We start from the raw sequence: 19,075 nt of genomic DNA on the forward strand, positions 1-19,075 counted from the left end.
ATCCTCTTTTGAGAGGCATGCCTCTTTTGCAAGCACTTTGTGTGTTTTATTGATGCATCCAATGACAAACTACTACACCCTAATATTGGGTCATTTTCTAGGGCTGGCATTATCAGGTAGGGGATAATCAGCAGTCATAATATTTCACACTGATTGTCACTGCAAAGCATTGCACTGGCTGGAATACACTCTGTAACTGAAGGGAGGAGTCCGTTAAAGTGACTTCATTCGGAATAACTCTAAAATAAGACAACAGTGTATAATATTGAAAAATGAAGCATGTTCCCTGTTACATAGAATCAGAACCTATCTGCCTACCTCTTATTCTGATTCTATGTATCAGGGAACAGTGGCTCTCAGCCCTCCTGAGAGTTTTGTTTCTTCTAAAAGACCAGCCACGTGAACACAGAGTATGAGAGCAGCTGTCTCTGGGGAACATCAAGCCATTTGTTTCTGAGTTTCAGTTGTCCTTCATAATGCATAACACATTTATTAAGTTTAAAATATTTTATTTTAGGAAAGGTACTCTTAGATTTGTTTAATCTTGTTTTCTATATTAACAAATCAATCATGATCAACTTAGATATAGCCATAGGTTCTCATTTTTAAATCTGTATAAAAGGTGTTTTCTTGAAAAACCACAAGAAAAATACAACTGCTTTCTCTTTGCCCAAGTCAGTCACTCACTACAGTCAGACTGTGTATATAAATTTGACTGGCATCTACCACTTGTATTTACAAACAGTTAAAATTACACTCCCAGACCACCAGCTTTCAAAAGAAGTTGGATTTGTTTGACTTAACAATAAATAGGTACCAAACATAATGAGCAATTTTAAGCCGCTTAGGAGGAGGTGTTAAAAATCACTAACATTTATTAAACAATTTCTATGTCAGGCATATAGTAAGTGCTTTAAACAAATTCACTTAATTCTTTCAGAATTCCTTTGAGGTAGGGTAGGTACTTTTAGAAATGCCACTTTACAGGTGAAAAAAGCGAGGTTGGAAGAGCCTCTGTTGTCTGCCCAGAGCCACACACAGCTGGGCAGTGAGGCCAGTGGCTTCAGCCACGCTTCTCTCTCCAGCCAGATTCTCATCACTGTGCCGGGGTGCTGGTGACGAGAGCTGGCCAGCGTGACCGATGCCTACAGACCCAGGAAGAGCCCTTTAGTGTCAAGCACATGAACCACAGCACTTGGGACGGGTGTGCCGAGAACCATGATCCACTTAATTTTTATATTTATACATGTACATTTGTATATACAGAGAGAAAGTGCAGGCAAGCCATTCATTATACAGCCACTGTAACAGCCATTTCACAACGGTCAGAAGTCTCAGTAACCTATCCCTGTCTAAGCTGGTGAGTTTGCATTCTCCCTTTGTACTGCTACCGCCTTTGCTCTGGGCAGGAGCTGAAGCTCCTTGTCGGACACTGCACAGCTTGAGCTGTTCAGTAGTCCCAGCTTTTTCTTAAGGAAAAGACCTAGACATGGTATAAAGAGTTTGTTTTTTTTTTCCCCCCCTCTGTAAAAGATGTAAAAAATTTTAATTAGATATTTTTGGAAATTCTTAGTGCTGTTCTTATACCTTTCATATGCTAGTCAATGTCAGTAGAGAATAACAGAACATCCATCTCATTCTCCCAGGCAATTTCTGGACCAATTAGCATTGATTATTAGCAGTGGGCATGTTGGTAAATGTTTACCAACTGGCTCTCCAGGGGAGGGGAAAAAAAAGACATGATTTATAGCTTTTGCCAATATCCATGGTATAAATGCTTCCACCATGGCTGATCTCAAGCTACCAATATGCTATCACAGAGAGAACTGGGAAGCGCAGCATTAGGTAGTCCTTCCACCACGTAGATGCCTTGACGTAAATAACCTCAGGAGCATCAGTATAATAAAGTCAGGAAGTGTTACATTTTGAATATTTATTACCTTTGTTTTTAATATATTTATGTAACCATATGTTTATATATTTTAATAATGGCTGCATTTAACAAGCAGCTCTCAAAATGAACATTTTATTTATTTATTTATTTGAGAAACAGAGTCTCAGTCTCTCCCCCAGGCTGGAGCGCAGTGGCACAATCGTAGTTCACTGCAGCCTTGAACTCCTGGGCTCAAGCAAGAGCCTCAGCCTCCCGAGTAGCTGAGACTATAGGTTCATGTAACCATGCCTGGCCAATTTTTTTTTTTTTTTAATTTTTTGATCTAGAGATATGGGGTCTTGCTATATTGCCCAGGCTGGTCTGAAACCCCTGCCCTCCAGCGCTCCTCCCATCTTGGCCTCCCAAGTTGCTGGGATTACAGGTGTGAGCCACTATGCCCAGCTCAAAATGAAAATGTAACAGTCAGCTTTTCTAAGCTGGCATGAGCCAGCCCAGCATACCACTGAGTTAGTGTCCCAAAGATAGCAAGATGCAACTTTTCCTCTTAATATTTTAGAATATTGGTAAACTATGGATAATCTGCAGCAGGGATTTGAGGGACTCTGGACTATTAATAAGTGAAAAAACACGTAGATCCTTTGAGCATGCCAGGGAGTAACTTGGGGTTTGTTTTGCTTAATTTTAAAATATATCTATATATAGCAATGATCATCAAGCTTTACAATTTCAAGTGATTTTTTTTTTTTCAAACTTCAACTAAGAGTGATCGCAAGTCCATGCATGTGGCGGCAAATGTGGCCGTCTTCTCCCTTCCTGTCTGGGCGTCCCGGACAGCTCTTACCAAAAGTCTGAACTGGGGAAGAGGAAGGAAACGTGAATAGCCAGGCAAACTTCTAATGATTCTGATCCAGGTACCAGGACTCAATTTTTTTTCTACCCGATCAAGTATAAGCAGAGAAGATTTGGACGACGTCGTTGAGAGGTCGCGTCCACTGCCACCCCCAGCTGTCTCAAACACGTTGGCGGCCTTGGCGCTCGGGGGGCTGGGAGTCTTCGCTTGCCTCCGCCACCCACTTTTACCTCTGGTAGCACTCAGAGCCTTCCATTCCGAGTGATCTGTCTTGGGTAGGAACTACGACAGAAAAAAAAAAAAAAAAAAAGCCCACGGTCATGGAGACTACCCAAGTGCCCGTCAATCCATGAATGGATAACTAAAATGTGGCATATACTCACAATGGAATATTACTCAATCCTAAGAAACCATAGTGAACTAGCACCGTGTATGCTATCGTGGATTAAGCTTAAGCCTGTAATACAAAGTGAGACGACACAAGACCTGGAAGATGGGCTACACATCTACTCGCCATCAAATTGGTACTGACAGCCTAAAACTATGGTGTTCAAATAACTGTAGTGTTCAGCAGGGATCTGGGGGGTGGGGGGGAGACCCACATCTTAAGGATGTGATGAGCATGGTAGGGGGTAAAGGATTACCTCTATCCCTTTTTAGGGAGAGTCCAAGAAACACACTGTAACCAAAATGTCTAAAAAAAACAAATTTTTGTTAATGGGAGGTGAACAGGTGGAAGGGGGGGAGAAGGGGAAGGGTACGTACGCACTTTCATGGTGGGTGCAGGGCGCACCACTTGGAGACTGGACACGCTTGAAGCTCTGGCAGAGCGGGGTGGGGAAGGGGGGCAGGGGCAAGATATGTAACCCCAACAATATTTGTACCCACAGAATTTGAGAAAAATAAATAAATAAAATTATACATATATAAAAAAAAACCAAAACGGGCCCGTTTTAGCGGTTCCAATTACTCGCAGTGATTCGTTCTGAGAGCTGACCCGGGCTTTCTGTTTCTCTGCCAGGCTATGCCCTAAGGGGCAAGGGGAGAAGTCAGACCTACTCAACTCGTCCCGGCAATATGTTGGTGGAGGCAGTTTGTTGAGTGTTTAAGGCTTAGGGAATATGTTTTTTTGTTTTTTTGTCCCCCATGAATAAGGAAGTGTCGCTCATTTGATGTTCAACAAATATTAGTTGAACATGTGTCTTAAATGACACTCTGCACAGAGTGCCAGGCTAGACGACAGGCAGCACGGCCTTCTCAGAAGCTAGGCCGTAGTGAGTGCTGCTTGCGAGACCCCCTGTTCTTCTGGGCCTTTGTTCTGAGTGTTTAGAGCGGGTGGATCCGTCCACCCAGGGAGAGAGAAGCTCTGGAAGCTTCCGCACACAGCCGATACAGTTACTTTAAAAGCTCCGTGTTATGAAAATAGCCTTGGGACTGCCCCTGCCTGGGGTCTCCAGCGGGGAGACTGTTCTTAGGAGGTGTCTCTGCCCTGAAGGAGCCTTTCTTTGCCACTTGGCTTTTGGAAAAAGGAGATGTGGACGGGAGTCAAAATCCTGAACTGCAAAGAGCTGGCCAATTAGGCCGCTGGGCCGAGTTCCAGCCAGGGAGGCAGGCTCTGCCTTTCAGTGTCCCGACCAGACTGCGAAGGGACTCTGGGCCCCCGTTCCCCCCCCCCCCCATGGTGGGACGCAGGAAGCCAAGTCCCTGCCCCTCTGCTAGCGGAGGGACTGTGAGTCAGCCGGCCGCTCCCGCCTGCCCTAGGAGCCCGCACCGACGACAATCGCAGGGAAGGCAGGAAGGGGGGCAGAGGAAGCTGTAGAAAAATAAACATTTCCTCGCATTTTACTTGGAACAGAGCAGCACTGCGGGCATGTTAAGAGCCATAGAACCTGCCCCCGCCTCCCCCTGCTCTGTTTTCCTCCTCTTGTGCAGAGCGGATTCTCCCCTTACCTGATGGGGGGCCAGGGTGCATCCTGTGGAAAAACAGCAGCAAGATGTAGAAGGCAAACGCCAAGCAGCCAAAGATCACGCCGCAGACCAGGAAACTGTAGCTGCCCTGCGCCTGGAAGATCTGCCAAAGGGGAAACAGAGGCGCGGGCCGTGAGACCTTCCCTGGGGGACGTGTTGTGGGGAGCGACCTCCCTGCTTCTTGGCAGGGTTTTCAGTCAAGTCGAGGCCCATCCCGCCAACCGACAGAAATCCCGAGGAAGAGGGGGGTCTTGGCCTTGTTTCAAGGCTATGTGCCGGGAGGGGCCGGGGGAGTCCTGCTCTAAGGCAGGGGTCGGACCTGGTAACCTCCTGCAGGCTCTTTCAGCTCTGTGTTCTGGAACCTTCTGGAAATCTCCATACCATCACTGAAACTTCAGACCTACTACGTGCTTCTATACCCATGAGGCCTAACCAGGACTTGGCAGAGGATAACTTTTTTAACCTTTGGTTATGAAGATTTAAAACATGACGTCAGAGTGGCGTGTGGGGCTCTGGTGGACCCATCACTCAGCCCTAGCGATCTGCACCCACTTCGCCGGTGGCCTTCCGCTTCCCTGCACGCGATGGCGCCGAAGCTGGTGCCAGACATCGCGTCATTTCAGGGTGGAGGGGGTCGTGAGACGTGCCCCCCCACCCCGTCAGGCAGGGTAAAGAGGACCGTGTCGTGGTGCCGAGGTGGGAAGACCTAGGTTTGATGTCGCCTCTACCAGGTGCGAGAGGGGGGACTGACCTCAGGCAAGTTGCTAAATGCATCTGAGTTTCAGTATCCTCTGTTGTAAAAAGAGGAGTAATCTATGCATGCGTACCAATAATCACTGACATAAACAAAAAGAAAAAAAAGTTTAAAAAAAATCTACATTATAGTTTTCAATAGAAACGTAGATGTTTGGTTTTTTTCCCCCCAGTGGACGAATGAAATTTGGGCATGTTTGCAGAGGAGGCCCCTGGGCAGGGAGGAGGCCGGGCCCTCCACGGGCGGCCGGGAGAGGTGGGGCAGGGAGGGTGGGCGAGAAAAGAAAAAGAAAAGAGCTCTGCCTGCAGCTCCGACCGCCCAGGCGCCGAGAGCTGCTCAGCGCTCCCACGGCCCGCTGGGCCCACTCCCAGACGTGGCTCGTGTTTGCTTTGGACCTTTCCACGCGTCCGTTCACGTCTCCAGATCCCACATTTTCGAGAGGCCCAGCTTCCACCGCCGGCTCGAAGACGGAAACAGGTAGCAGCAGCGCAGGGGCCCTGCTGGCTCCGCAGGACACTCGGGAAAGGGGCAGTCTGGGTTCAGAAGGTGGCCGGCTGCCTCTTCTCACCTGCCCAAAGAAGGGCTCCCCGGCCGCTGCCCCCTCCCCAAGAGATCCCCACGTACCGAACCGACCAGCATCTGCAGGACCATCTCGCCAATTCCTGCCCCGGTCACCAGCACCGTGGTCGCGCAGCCTAGCGGGAAGAGGAGGCTCGGTTTGGTGAAAGCAAGACAAAAAGACAGAAGTCAGCTGTCGAAATCCAGGCTGCTTCTGGAAAACCCCTGGAAAATGGTGTGGCGACAAGGACTACTTTGGATTGCTAAGAGTTCTTGGACGTTAGCCTGGAACTATGCTTTGGGAATGCCTAAGGGGTCCTAGTGTCATTATCTCCCTTCCTTGTTCTGAGACCTTCAATTGCTCACCACCGTCTCCGGGCAAATCCTAAATCGATTAGCCCGGCATTCAGGGCTCTTCCGCATCTGACCGCCAGCTACCTTTCCAGAAGGATTTCCTGACATCCTCAGGCTAGCTCTTTGCTGCGGCAACTCAAACCGGCGTCTCGGTGACCAGCCACACGCCCCTGATAGAGCGGCAGCGTGGCACAGACCTTCCGAGCCCAAGCTTCAGAGTCAGACTTGGGTTCCAAGCCCAGCTGTGTCACCTCCTAGCCATGTGACCTTAGACAAGTTCTCTGACTCCTCTGGGCCTTGGTTTCCCTCTCTGTAAAATGGGCATCACGACGGCCCTGCACGGGATTGCTGCGTGGCTGACTCTGGTGTAATATTTGCCGAGTGGCGCAGCGCTGGCACGTGCTAACACGCCAGGCCAGGCTGGCGCTCTGCTCGAGCCCGCCAGCACCACCTGCAGGATGAAGTCCAAGTGCTCTCACGGGGTTTGCGGGGCGCGGGGCGCGTTAGAATCTTTTAATACAGTGGTCATCACCAGCATCTACTCTGGTCTTCACATTCCTTCAAGCTCTTTTAGTCTCACAACGTTCAGACCTGTCTCTGTGCCTGTGCGCACGTTCTGTTGGTGGCCCCACCCCTCCCAGGAATGCCTTCCCAGATCCTGGGCCAGCGCACCTCATCTCCTCCATGAGGCTGTCTCTAAATCCAACACTGGCCACTCCCTTCTCTGAATTCCAGTGGCACCCAACTGTCTGTTCCACTCATTCATTCAAAAAGCTGGGGGTCTTCCGTGCCTCAGGCACTGTGCCAAACACTGAGGACACGCGGATGAACACTAAGAGTTAACAGATTTCGAGCACCCATGAGCCGGCTCTGATGCTAAGTCAAGAGCTTTACGTTTGCTCCAATGCACAAAACAATCCTAGACAGTAGGCAATTGCATCCCCCATTTACAGATGAGAAAAATCGAGGCTCAGAGAAGGGAAGGAAATGGAATTGTCAAGGTCATAAAGCCAGTAAGTGTGAGGCACTCAGGTCTGCTGATGACTTCGCAGCCCACATTCTTCCCCTTGTCCCTTAGAGTGTGGTGTCTAGGACAGGAGGCAGATAACGTAGGTACAAAGAGCCTTGAGAGGGTGAAACACGAGAGACAGGTGCGGCGTCAATGGGCACAAAGGAGGGGGCACATCTTTCCAGGGGAATCAGAGAAACATCCTGGGGGGGGGAGGGAAAGGAGTGACTCGAGTTGGGTCTAGAAGGACAAGCAGGCAGCTAAAGGGGTAGAGAGACAGGGTAAGGAGGGCATTTCAGGCAGAGGGTGCTCCGCATGCCAAAGTAGGGACAGTTTTTGTGCCGTCAGAGGACAGCAAGTAATGCATGGCTAGAAAGCAGGCGTGGAGGGGAGGCAGGGAGGACGGAGGCTGGAGGAGAGAGGAGCTCTGTAGGAAGGTGTGAAGGCTGCCATTGGTCCTGAGCTTTAAAGCAGGCCCTCAGCAGCAGTGCGCAGGGCGGCTTGGTGCGTGGGCCTCACCCCTGGCTACACGTGGGAGCCACCAGCTGCTCCGGACCAATTGCATGGACCGGGCGGCGAGCTGGTGTCCTGGGCTTCGTTAGGAGTGCTCCAGGTGGGAGCGGTAGAGGCAAGGAGACCACCCAAGACTTATCGACAGGGACGGAGGCGATGAGGAACTGGGAAAAGCTGGGCACCATGCAATAGCCAAGCAGGTAATATGAAGGCAAAGGTCTGAACTTAGGCAGGGACAATGAGAAATGAAAAGAAGAGGACGGATTTGAGTGATCCTTTGTAAGCACAATTATCATTATTAAACTTATCATGATTAAACGCTAACACCTGTGGATCACTTACAGCCCTGTGGGACGCTCTGTGTGGCATGTGATAGCCACAATGTTTCATTACTTCATTTACTCCCTTGAGGCTCGGTTAGACGCCGGTGTCTCACTAAGGAGGAAGGCGACTGCGCACGCCTAGGACCCCACCCCGGGGAGCCGGGTGAACGGCCGTTGCTGTCTCTAGGATGAGCTTGAGGGGGGAGGTTGTTTCCCCTCAGGTGTGTCCCCTGGGACCCAGCACCGTGTCAGGAGAAGCAGAAAGGTGGGCTGGATGGACGCGATGATGTCACTTCTGCCCTCAGTTTTCATCGGGGCCGGTCACGGTTCCACGGAACTTGCACCGGGCCTGCCCTGCCTCCACCGTAGCTGGGACTACAGGCGCTCGCCACCACGCCTGGCTAAAGTTTTTTGTTTCTATTTTTAGTTGCTTGGCTAATTTTTTCTATTTTTAGTAGAGACCGGGGTCTCGCTCTTGCTCAGGCTGGTCTAGAACTCCCGAGCTCATGCAGTCTTCCCGCCACGGCCACCCAGAGTGCTGGATTACAGGCGTGAGCCACCGCGCCGGGCCTGGTTGATTCATTCTATCACACGAATTGTTTTCCTTCGAAATTATAAACATTAAACAGCGGATAGTATGATCTCATAGGCTCAGAAGGCATCTGGGAGGAAACAGACTGCTAAGAGTGTTATTTTCGCCTACTTTCACTTCGCTGCTTAAGAATAGCCCCTATTGTTTAACGTTTTTGCAGTGAGCCTGTACTACTTGTATAACAAAAAGATTTTCCATTTTTTGAAAACAAAAAAAAAATGTGCAGGTTTATTGTAGAAAACATTTTATTCTTTACAACCGATGATGCTGTGTGCTAAATTCACTTGGGGCTCATGCTTCGAGTTCAAGGATCCAGGCTCTCCCTGTCCCCCCTGACTGTGCATGACTGAGCTGGGTGCAGCTCTAGTTGCTCCGGCTCTGCCTGCACAGCACCCTCCCCCACTCCTCTCAAGAAATTGCTCATCTTAATGCTGCTTTTCCAGCCTCTAGGGCGTCTCTAGTTGCTTCTAAGGGTAAAGTTAAATGTTCAAAACATAATTATTTTTAATTAACTCATTAAAAAACTTTTTTTTTTTTTTTTTTTTTTGCTACATGCACTTGGGAGGGCAGGGAAAGGGGAGGGAGATCGGTCAAGAGAATTAGAGGTTTCTGACATCAAAGAAGCTGTGTCACAACCTCAAACCAGGTGTGGAGTCATCGTTCCAGTCCTCTATGCTTCGAACAACACCCACAACCAGGCAGGGAGGTGCTGCTGCCGATAATTAAATTATAAGATGCCTTTTCCTGTGTCATAACTTTTCCCATGCAACTTCGCCTTTTTTTGAATTTGGCATTTCCAGCGCATGCGTGTTATGCACAGTGTCAGCTGCGCGTCAGCAGACGTTAGTTACAACAGGGAAAACGAAAATGGGAAAGAGAAGCTTAGGCCGGGCGCGGTGGCTCACGCCCGTAACCCTAGCACTCTGGGAGGCCGAGGTGGGTGGATTGCTCAAGGTCAGGAGTTCGAAACCACTCTGAGCAAGAGTGAGACCCTAAAATATGGTCTCACTAAAAATAGAAATAGAAATTAACCGGCCGACTAAAAATACATAGAAAAAATTAGCCGGGCGTGGTGGCGCATGCCTGTAGTCCCAGCTACTCGGGAGGCTGAGGCAGGAGGATCAGTTGAGCCCAGGAGTTTGAGGTTGCTGTGAGCTAGGCTGATGCCATGGCACTCTAGTCTGGGCAACAGAGTGAGGCTGTCTCAAAAAAAAGAAGAAAAAGAAAGAGAAGCTTAACAGCCTCTCTGCAGCCTAAGATCTCGTATTGAATGGAGGGAGCCCAGAGGGTCAGAACAACCCTGCGTGTGAATCTGTTGCCAGCAAAGTCAGGAGGGGACCATTCCTCTCTACGAGAAGGTAGGGTACAGATCTCGCTGGGAGGTGGTGCTGGCCTGGAAAACCACAGAAAGACGGGGCGGGCGGGAGCAAGAGGCACCTGCCACGCACCTGCCACGCACCTGCCATGGAGAGCAGGCCCGTCCCCCCAGCCCGGCTCACCTCTGTACTGGAGCATGTCCTCGGTGTAGGCCAGCACGCTGGGGAAGGTGCTGCTGAGGAACAGGCCCAGGCTCGCTGTCCCCACGAACAGGAAGACGACGTTGTAGGAGAAAATAAGCAGCACCAGGAATGTCATCACCACGCCGACCTGTCGCAGCAGAGGTGGGGGCGGTCAGACTCTGGGAAGAGCTGGGCATCCGGGCGAGGGTCTCCTGGCTTGAGGTTTGGCTCCGGTCCCAGGTGCGGTGCTGTGTAAGCAGCGCGCCACCCTGTGGACTAGGCGGGAACTGCGGCGTTCCTAGGGACGTTCTGGTATCCAGCAAGGATGCACAGACAGGAAAGCCACCCGGGCTTCTACACAGACGCCCCGCCGCACCCACGCACGCTTAATAAGCCTTTGGCGAGGGAAGACTCCTGTGCCCCAGGTCTTATCTGTGACCACAAGGAATGCCACCTAAGCCGATTTCATCAGCTTCCTCCGCCCGGCTGTCCCCAGGGTGGGGTGGGGGTGGGGGGCATGAGAGCCCCACTCTACTTTAAAGAGGAGCTGCTGCTCTTCCCCTAAAAGTTCACGAGGCCAAGAGGGCCCAGAGAGGAGGCCACAGATTGCAGGAGAAGAGGGGTGGTGGCTGCAGGGTCCCCACCCTCTGGGAATCCAAGCCAACCTCCCAGGGAGAGGGGCAGATGCTACCCAGGGCTGGAGACCCCTGCGATGGGCTGGCAGGCCCCGAGATCTTTCTAGTTCAGTCACGTGGGCATAGCTTTGTTAATATAACCCTATTTCCGAGTTCTTTAAACATGCTTCTATGCCAATATTGAGTCATTCTCATGCAGAATGCATCTGGGAATAAACTCGGGCAGCATAAGATTTGGAGTAGGTCCCAGCTGTGTGTGCGTTTTTTTTTATTTTAACCAGCTGTGGAACCTTCAAGTAGTTGATCTGATTCTTAGCTTCCTAATCCGCACAATGGGAAGAGTTAAACAAAGCTACGCTGAAGAGTGGGGGTGAAGTGATATAAACGAGTGGGCTCTGTAAAGTGTGACTGCTTTAGGCAAATATTAATCCTAGTATCCATGCGTGGGCTTTTGAGGGTGGCAGGAGACAAAGATCTTCTGTAGAAGCCCACAGCTTTGCGGTAAAAACCTCCTGGGTGAGGACATCTGTTTCCAGAAAAAAATGAGCATAGCACATAGAGCTGGAAGGTGTCTGCAAGAAAACGACATCGAATCCAGGCCCGCCTTCTCCACTCCGTGGCTGAGGCACTGGGCATGCGGGAAGGAAGGGACCTCCAGGGTCACTAGGGGATGCTGGGGGCTTGGCTCCAAGTGGAGGAACAAAGCCGGTGACCCCGTCCGGGAGCCCCTTCGCTCCCCTCGGCCAGCCCCTCAGTCTCCACCGCCAGACCCCTGAGCTGTGAGGTGAGACTCGGGGTCCCTACCGAGGCAGACTGCCTGCCCTGGAGAGGGACCAGGCGCCACACAGTGGCTGAAGGAAAGCGACACATGCTCTTAGCGCTGGACGTGCAAACAGAAGGCGTCTTTCACGTAGGAAAAACAGGAAAGCCATGGACATATCTATGGCTCCAAAGATGACGTTTCCTTTGGTGCAGAGCTTCCTTTTGTCCCACAGTTCCATGTTTCCTTCTTCCTCCTCTGCTCATTTTCTCAATGCTGGAGCAGCCCAGGATTCTATTCTGGCTTTTTAAATTAATTTATTTATTTTGATACAGGGTCTCACTCTGTTGCCCAGGCTAGAGTGCCGTGGCGTCAGCCTAGCTCACAGCAACCTCAGACTCCTGGCCTCAAGCCATCCTCTCACTCCAGCCTCCTGAGTAGGTGTGACTACAGGTGTGCCCTATCACACCTGGCTAGTTTTTTTAAATTTTTCATAGGGACGGGGTCTCACTCTGTTGTCCAGGCTGGTCTCAAACTCCTGGCCTCAAGTGACCGTGCCGCCTTGTCCTCCCAAAGTGCGGGGATGACAGATGTGAGCCACCACTCCCCGCCCTGGCTTTTCTTTACCCACAGTCCCCTTCCACCCAGCTGCACGCTTCAGCTCTCTCTGTGCCGAGGACTCTTAAATCTACCCCTCTAGCCGTGACCCGTGTCCAGCGCTCGCCCGGCCTATGAACTGCCCCTTGGATGAGGCCAGTCTCCGTGGCCAAAACAGGACTTCTGATCTCCTCTACCGATCCTCTCTTCCCTACATCAAGCGACAGCACCGCAGCCGCGCAGTTGCTCAGGCCCTGCATGTGAAGTCACCCCCGGTCCCTCCTTCCTGCACCTCCCACGCTTGGGTCAGGGGAAAGCGCCGTCCACACCACCTCAGAGGACATTTAGAATTGTGTGTCCCTCCAGATGCATGCCGGCTCGTGCCTGGACTGCGACCAACAGACACCGCAGCTGCCTCCCTGCCGTTCTCCAGCCTTGACCGCCTGTTCTTCCACAGAGCAACTGGAATATGCACTGTTAAAATGCGCTGCAGACCGAGTCCGTCCTCTGCTTAAAACCTTCTATCAGCTTCCTGCCCTCTTGGAATAAAATCTAAACCCTGCCTTACAAACCTCTGCTCCCCGCCTCCCCTCCCACCATGCTCCCCCACCCCCCGATAGTCCCCTCCTGGGGCCCTTGGCCGGCAGCGGCCTCCGCCAGGACCGCTCCCCTTTGCCTTCGCCGGATGGCGCCTTCTCGATACTGAGCGCTCAGCTTGGGAGCCGGGGCGGATGCGGGGGGCTTGCACATGCCACTCCCGTGCCTCCCCCGCCTGCTGGCTACCCCCGTGCAAACCACACGAATGTCCGGGCAAGCCTCGAAGACGGGCACCCTGGAAACCCCTAGATCTTGGAAAGTGCGAAAGACACTCAGCCGTCTTATTTTAGCCTTGGTGACAGAAGGCTGAATGTGCCCAGGGCGAGCTAGCAGCTCGGCCCGCCAGCTCTCCTCCCACGCGGTGTGGCCGGTGACTCAGCCCGGCTCTCAGCCTGCTCCCCTGCTGCCCGCCGCCCCCTCGCCCTCCCTCTGTGCCGGGGCGCACCCTCCTGCCCCCCTGGCCGACCGCAGGACCCTCGCCCGCCCCATAGAACCCGGCTCCCCTGCGGTCCCCGGCAGACCTTGACACGTGGCGCAGGCACACGAAGTCAGGAGGATGCTGAGCACAGGTGACCGTTACCTTAACCGCGGAGGGAGCCGCAGAGGCAGTCACCTGCAGCTGCACGCGGAGGCTCGCTCCTGTCTGTGGGGTGCCCAGCAGCACACCTGGAAAGTTCTCCAAAGGACTCAGAGGCCGGGCTCCCCGCACACCTCCCGCAGCAGAGCCTCGGGGCAGGGGACCAGGGACGGAAGCTTCTAGAAGCACGGCTGGCGAGTCTCGTGCATTTGGGAGCCACTTGCTGGAGGACAGAGTTTTCCTAGACTTGTTTGATGATACGAATCCCCGGAGGTGCTGGTTAAATACAGAGACTGCCAGGCCTGCCCCTGGACGCCCTGATCCACCCAGTCTGGGTTGGGCCCAGGAATCTGATTTTCTTTTTTTAAAAACCAGCACCCTATAACAAAATAATAGACTGCTGATGTTTTAACTTTAGCTTCAGTCACTGGATTAGAATTCAACTATGTGTGTTCATATTCTAAGATGTTGCTGATTAAAGAGGAATTATACATTTCTGTAATTAGAAATAGTGGTCACTATTGTTACCACTAGGAAAGTTTTATTATAACGTATAAAGTCCAATTTACCTTTTCTACCCATTAAAAATGTTTTAGAACTGTATGATTTCTACCTTATAATTAAATCAACATATGCTTTCAACGATTCGCAAAGTGACTATGCTAGATTGTCAAATCTTTACTTATTCCTGAAAGTTAAAAAAATGTTATCTTTAATATTTTATTGAATTAAAAAGAAAGCTGAAAAAAAATAAAAATGTATTACCCTCCCCCCCAAAAAAAACCCCAGCACCCTGGAGAAGTGTCTATGGGCAGTGTCTAACACAGGTGGATGCTTCAGACCCTCCTCATTCTCCCAAACCACACGCCACCCCACTCTCTGTCTGAGCAACTGGCCTGTGTCCTGTCTTGAGGAGGAACCCAGGCTGGCCACCACTCGTGCCTGTGCCCTTCCTCTTCTCACCTTGCAGACTTCTAGAACCTTCCACCTCCCTGCACCCCTCCACCCCAGTTCCATAGACAGGGGCCTTCCTCCCTCCTGAGCTCACACTTCCGTCACCCCTGCTCTGCCCCCGTCTCCCCCACCAGGGCCCTCCTCACTCAGTCACTCTCCCACGATGGCACTTGTGCAGGCTCCTCCTCCTCATGGGCTTCCTCCCTCTGTCCTCTGCCTACAGACAGGCGCACGCCACCCTGGTCCTGTCCAACATGGCTGCCTTCCACTCAGACGTATTTGCAGAGAAGTCCTCCTTGGCCTCTTGAGGCTTTGGCTTCCAACCACCCACCTCCCATCTACACCGAACAGAAAGTTCTTTCTTGGCCGGGCCCGGTGGCTCACGCCTGTAATCCTAGCACTCTGGGAGGCCGGGGCGGGCGGACTGCTTGAGGTTAGGAGTTCAAAACCAGCCTGAGTGAGACCCCATCTCTACTAAAAATAGAAAGAAATTAATTGACCAACTAAAAATATATATACAAAAAAAAATTAGCAGGGCATGGTGGCGCATGCGTGTAGTCCCAGCTACTCGGGAGGCTGAGGCAGGAGGATTGCTTGAGCCCAGGAGATTGAGGTTGCTGTGAGCTAGGCTGACGCCACGGCACTCACTCTAGCCTGGGCAACAGAGTGAGACTCTGTCTCAAAAAAAAAAAAAAAAAAGAAAGAAAGTTCTTTCTTGAAGGTCTTCAACCAGCACGAGGTCAAATGCAAAGGCCTTTCTTAGGCCTCCTGATTTCTGTCTCTGTAGCCCCAGAATTACGTCCAAATCCCTCTCTGTTAGAAACTCTGCCACGGAAGTGCTTTCGTGCTGGGCTACCTGGGAAGGTGGAGCGTCCCTGTCCCTGGAGGTGTTTAAGCAGACGGAAGGGATGTCATAGAGGTGGTCCGAGACTAGACGACCCCATGGGGGTCTGTGACCTGGACCCCTTTGTCACAGACGGTGACGTGGCTGCACCCCAGGGCCAGTCTCAACCCCTCGCTCCGGCCCAGACCTCCCACCTTCCAGGCAGACCAGTTCCTCGAAGGTCACCCTACATGCCAGTCTGGCGGCTTACGAATCACCTAGGAGAACCACAAAATGCAAGTTCCCGGGCCGCAGCCCAGAGGTGGTGGTCCTGAAGGCTGGGCCATGCCCGGCCTCCACAGCCTGCGCCGGCCAGAACGCCCTGAGCAGCTGGCACTGAGGTGAACACAGGGACCAAGGCCGACGACACCTGCCTCCCTCATGCCCTCGGCAGGTTGTCAGCTGGGCTCTGCTCCACGCACCTCGGTAATCACCTCCGAGAGCCCCTTCCTTTTATGCTTTTAAGGGCATCAAGTCAGAGGCCCAGAGAGGGGAAGGGACTTTTGCATGGTCACACAGCAGCCTCCACCTCCCAGGTCTCCTTCCCTTCCTCACCAATCTCTCCTCCCCGCCTCCCTCTCCTTCTACACCCCCGCCCTGCTGGCAGGAGTCCAGTCCCGGGCAAAGGTCCTGGGGCAGCGGCAGGGCCAGGAGCAGACGGGCTCCTCTCGGTCTCTAAGAAGAGAAGGGACGTCCCCCAAGCCACTCACCACGTTGATGAGGACCATGGTGGCTGGCTTCATTCTGGAGGAGACGGGGATGGAGACCAGCCGGCCCAGGGTGATGAAGCCCCAGAAGAGGCTGGGCAGGTAGCCGGCCGCCTTGTGTCCGACGGACAGGGGCTTCTCCACGGCATAGCTGTACACGAAGGCGGAGTACGCCCCCTGCGAGAGACCGGGCCTGGGTGAGCGCGGCTGACTCGAGCCCACTGCGCAGGCCCCAGCTAGGAGCAGAATCCGGGGTGCCGCAGCCTCGGGCTGCACCTGCGGAGACCCGGGATTACAGAGACGTGCCTCTGGGTCCCCCGGGGCAGGGCGGACGCAGTAGGGGGCCCCTACGCCTCATTGATGAGGATTCCACAAAAGGATTTTTGCTGAAGGAAAAGTTGCCAAAAAAAAAAAAAAAAAAAGCATGCGTGCAAACATCTTGTTTTACAGGTGAGAGAGCGGAGAGGAGAAGGGACTTGCCCAAGGTCACCCTGAGAGCTGGAAGCCAACCAGTATTGTCACGAGTGCTTGCCACCAGGCCATCTACGTTTGGAGGGGGCCCCCTTTCCGGAGAGTCCCTCGTATGGCAATCAGTGATTTGCCACGAAAGACTATCCTGACCCAACCCTGGCAGATTTCTGGAAAAAGGCACTAACTAGTGTAACACAGGCCACTAGTAGAACAAACAGCCCGGCCTCAGTTCTGCCGGTAGCTTGTTTACAGCACGGGCGTGCGAAGCCCAGGTTTACAACGCATTCCAGGAAGCAGCGTGCCCTGCAGTCTGCACGGAGTGACCTCTAACTGGGGGTACAGGGCGCCACCCCTTTAAAAAAAATGCGAGTACCCTGCACTGGGTCACGGACCAGATAGGCCCGTCTACGGTGTTAACAAGAATAAGAACACTTGGCTGGGGCAGAAGCTCATACTAGCAACGGGCTGTGAAGGACCCTGGGACAGTCTGCACTGCCGGCCCCAGACTGCGGTCTCAGGGTGGGGCCCCCAGTGGGGACGTGCGCCGCGGCAGGCTCACCGTCAACCCGTCCGTCATGAACAGGACCAGGGCGGCCGTGACGTGGATGGCGAAGAAGGAACACGGGGCTCCTCTGAAGTTCTTCCTCTGGCAGCAGCTGAACAGGTCCTCGTGCGCTGGGGGCGGTGCAGGAAGAGCAGGGGTGAGTCTCAGCGTCTGCTCCTGCTCCCCCCACCCCACCCTGCATGCCCCAGGGACAGCTGGCAGCCAGAGGCGCCCTGGCAGGAGGGGGCCGCTTCCTGCCTCCGCCTCGTCCAGCCTTCTGTTGGGAACAGCCCTGGTGGAAGCGAGGCTCAGAGGTCAAGGAACCTGCCCCAGGTAGCGCAGGCAGGGCTGGGCAGGAAGGAGGCTGGAGCCCGCCTTGCCACTCGCCCTGCCGGGCTGCTCGCTCCATCTCCCGCCTCTTGAGAACAAGGGTTTTCCCTAACCGTTATCATCTGTGATCCTGTGATCCGGGAGCACACCCTTTCTGGGAGGAGGGGGTCACCAGGGAAGCCCCGCTGTGAGGCTGTGAGCACGAGGGTTCATCAGAGCTCCTACCTGCCTGTTGCTGAAACTTGGGGGGCAGCGTGGAGGCATCCTCCTTCTCGGGAGGCTGTGTCTCCAGGGCCAGCTCATCTGCGGACAGGAGCAGGGGCGTCCTCTGCGGGCAGCAGGTCAGCAGCCGCTCCTTGGACAGCAGGAACAGCACGGCCATGGGCACTGGCAGCTGGGGGCCAGGCAGAGGGCGTCAGGCCCACTGCACACACCTCCAGGTGGCGGCCCCCACGGCGTCCGCACGGCCCTGGTCTCTTCCAAGGGTGCCCAGCTAAGAGCCGTGCCAGCCCCACCTAGTAAGCCGGGTGCCTTGACTGGAGGTGGGGGGGCTGTTGGTGTCATTGCTGCCCAACCTGAACCACACCTGTTCCCCCCCGAAAAGACAGATGTTTGTCACACCAGGCCTCCGCCGGCCCCGGAGAGGTGCCGGGTCAACTCACTTCTATTATCCTTATCCTGAGCAGTGCCGGAGCACGGCACTCACGCCCCTCCGTGCTGCAGATCAGTTTTGGTTTTGTCCATCACAGCCCTGTAAAATGTGCTGGGGGGGGGGGAGCTTATTATCCCCATTTTCCAGATAGGACAACTGAGGCTCCCTGTTGTCACTTAGTCATAACCTGGTGGAACTGGAAGAGACCCGAGAGGCACGCTAGAGACCCAGGGAGTGGAAGCGCCTGGTCGCACCACGGCAGACTTGGGGCAGAGCTAGCCTGGAACCCGGCCGGCGTCCTGGTCCTCCCAGCCCCGGCCTGCCTGGGCGATGTCCTGTCCTGGCAGGGTGCAGAGGCCCCCTCGGGGCTTGATGTCTACACTCGAGGACACAGACGTGGACTCCCTTCCACCCAGCAAGGCATGTTGACAAGCACGGCTCGCAGACGAGCCCAGCGTTCAGTTCGTGCTCTTTAGGTGAAGCCACCTGGGTTCCACCGAACTCCCCGGAGCACGGGAGCGTCTCCTGCTCCTGGCGTTGCCTGGAGAAGCCGCCACCAGCTCCCGCAGGCTCCCTGCCCGTGTGTCACCAGCCTCACCGCCGGCCTGCGCCGCGGCAAGTCTAACCGCTGCCCTTCCTGCTGCGGCTTCAGCCCAGTTCCCGTGGCTTAGGAAAGAGAGGAAGCCCAGGGGGCTGCGGGAGACGCCGGGAGGGTGGGGTGCCAGCCGAGGAGACCAGCACCACCGGCGCTGCCCTGGGGGAGCCCCTCCCACTCCGCTGGAGGCAGCTGGCTCTCACCAGCATTTCCCCCGTCATGCTGCGACAGAGTGAACGACACAGATCCGCCCCTGTGCTGACACCCCCCCCCCCGACGGTGACCTTGGGGGCCTTCCTGCCCACTAGAAAAATAAGTCAAGGTCAGACGTGGCTCCTGCCAGCGGTGAGCCCACCGGTCGGGCCTGAGTGCAGAGACACAGCCCCGGCCCCAAGGGGTCCCGGCCCGCTGGGGGAGACGCAGCCCCACCTCCAGCCTGCCACCCGGCAAACAGGAAAC

General features: G+C 53.8%; 1 protein-coding gene across 1 annotated transcript in view; it reads right to left on the minus strand.

Moving 5' to 3' along the window:
• Positions 1–1,918: 1,918 nt before the first annotated feature.
• The window catches only part of SLC60A1 (solute carrier family 60 member 1), a 30,953-nt gene continuing 13,796 nt past the window's right edge, over positions 1,919–19,075 (minus strand). Inside the window, exons 4-10 of the mRNA XM_012759902.3 lie at positions 17,595–17,763; positions 17,055–17,170; positions 16,028–16,201; positions 10,315–10,462; positions 6,091–6,161; positions 4,695–4,815; positions 1,919–3,026 (exon numbers count right to left, since the gene is read on the minus strand). Of these exons, the coding sequence (XP_012615356.1) occupies positions 2,971–3,026; positions 4,695–4,815; positions 6,091–6,161; positions 10,315–10,462; positions 16,028–16,201; positions 17,055–17,170; positions 17,595–17,763 (855 nt within the window). The 3' untranslated portion in view covers positions 1,919–2,970. The remainder of the gene's footprint in view (positions 3,027–4,694; positions 4,816–6,090; positions 6,162–10,314; positions 10,463–16,027; positions 16,202–17,054; positions 17,171–17,594; positions 17,764–19,075) is intronic.

Source organism: Microcebus murinus, chromosome 23 (genome assembly GCF_040939455.1).
Source record: "Microcebus murinus isolate Inina chromosome 23, M.murinus_Inina_mat1.0, whole genome shotgun sequence".
Lineage (NCBI taxonomy): Eukaryota > Metazoa > Chordata > Mammalia > Primates > Cheirogaleidae > Microcebus > Microcebus murinus.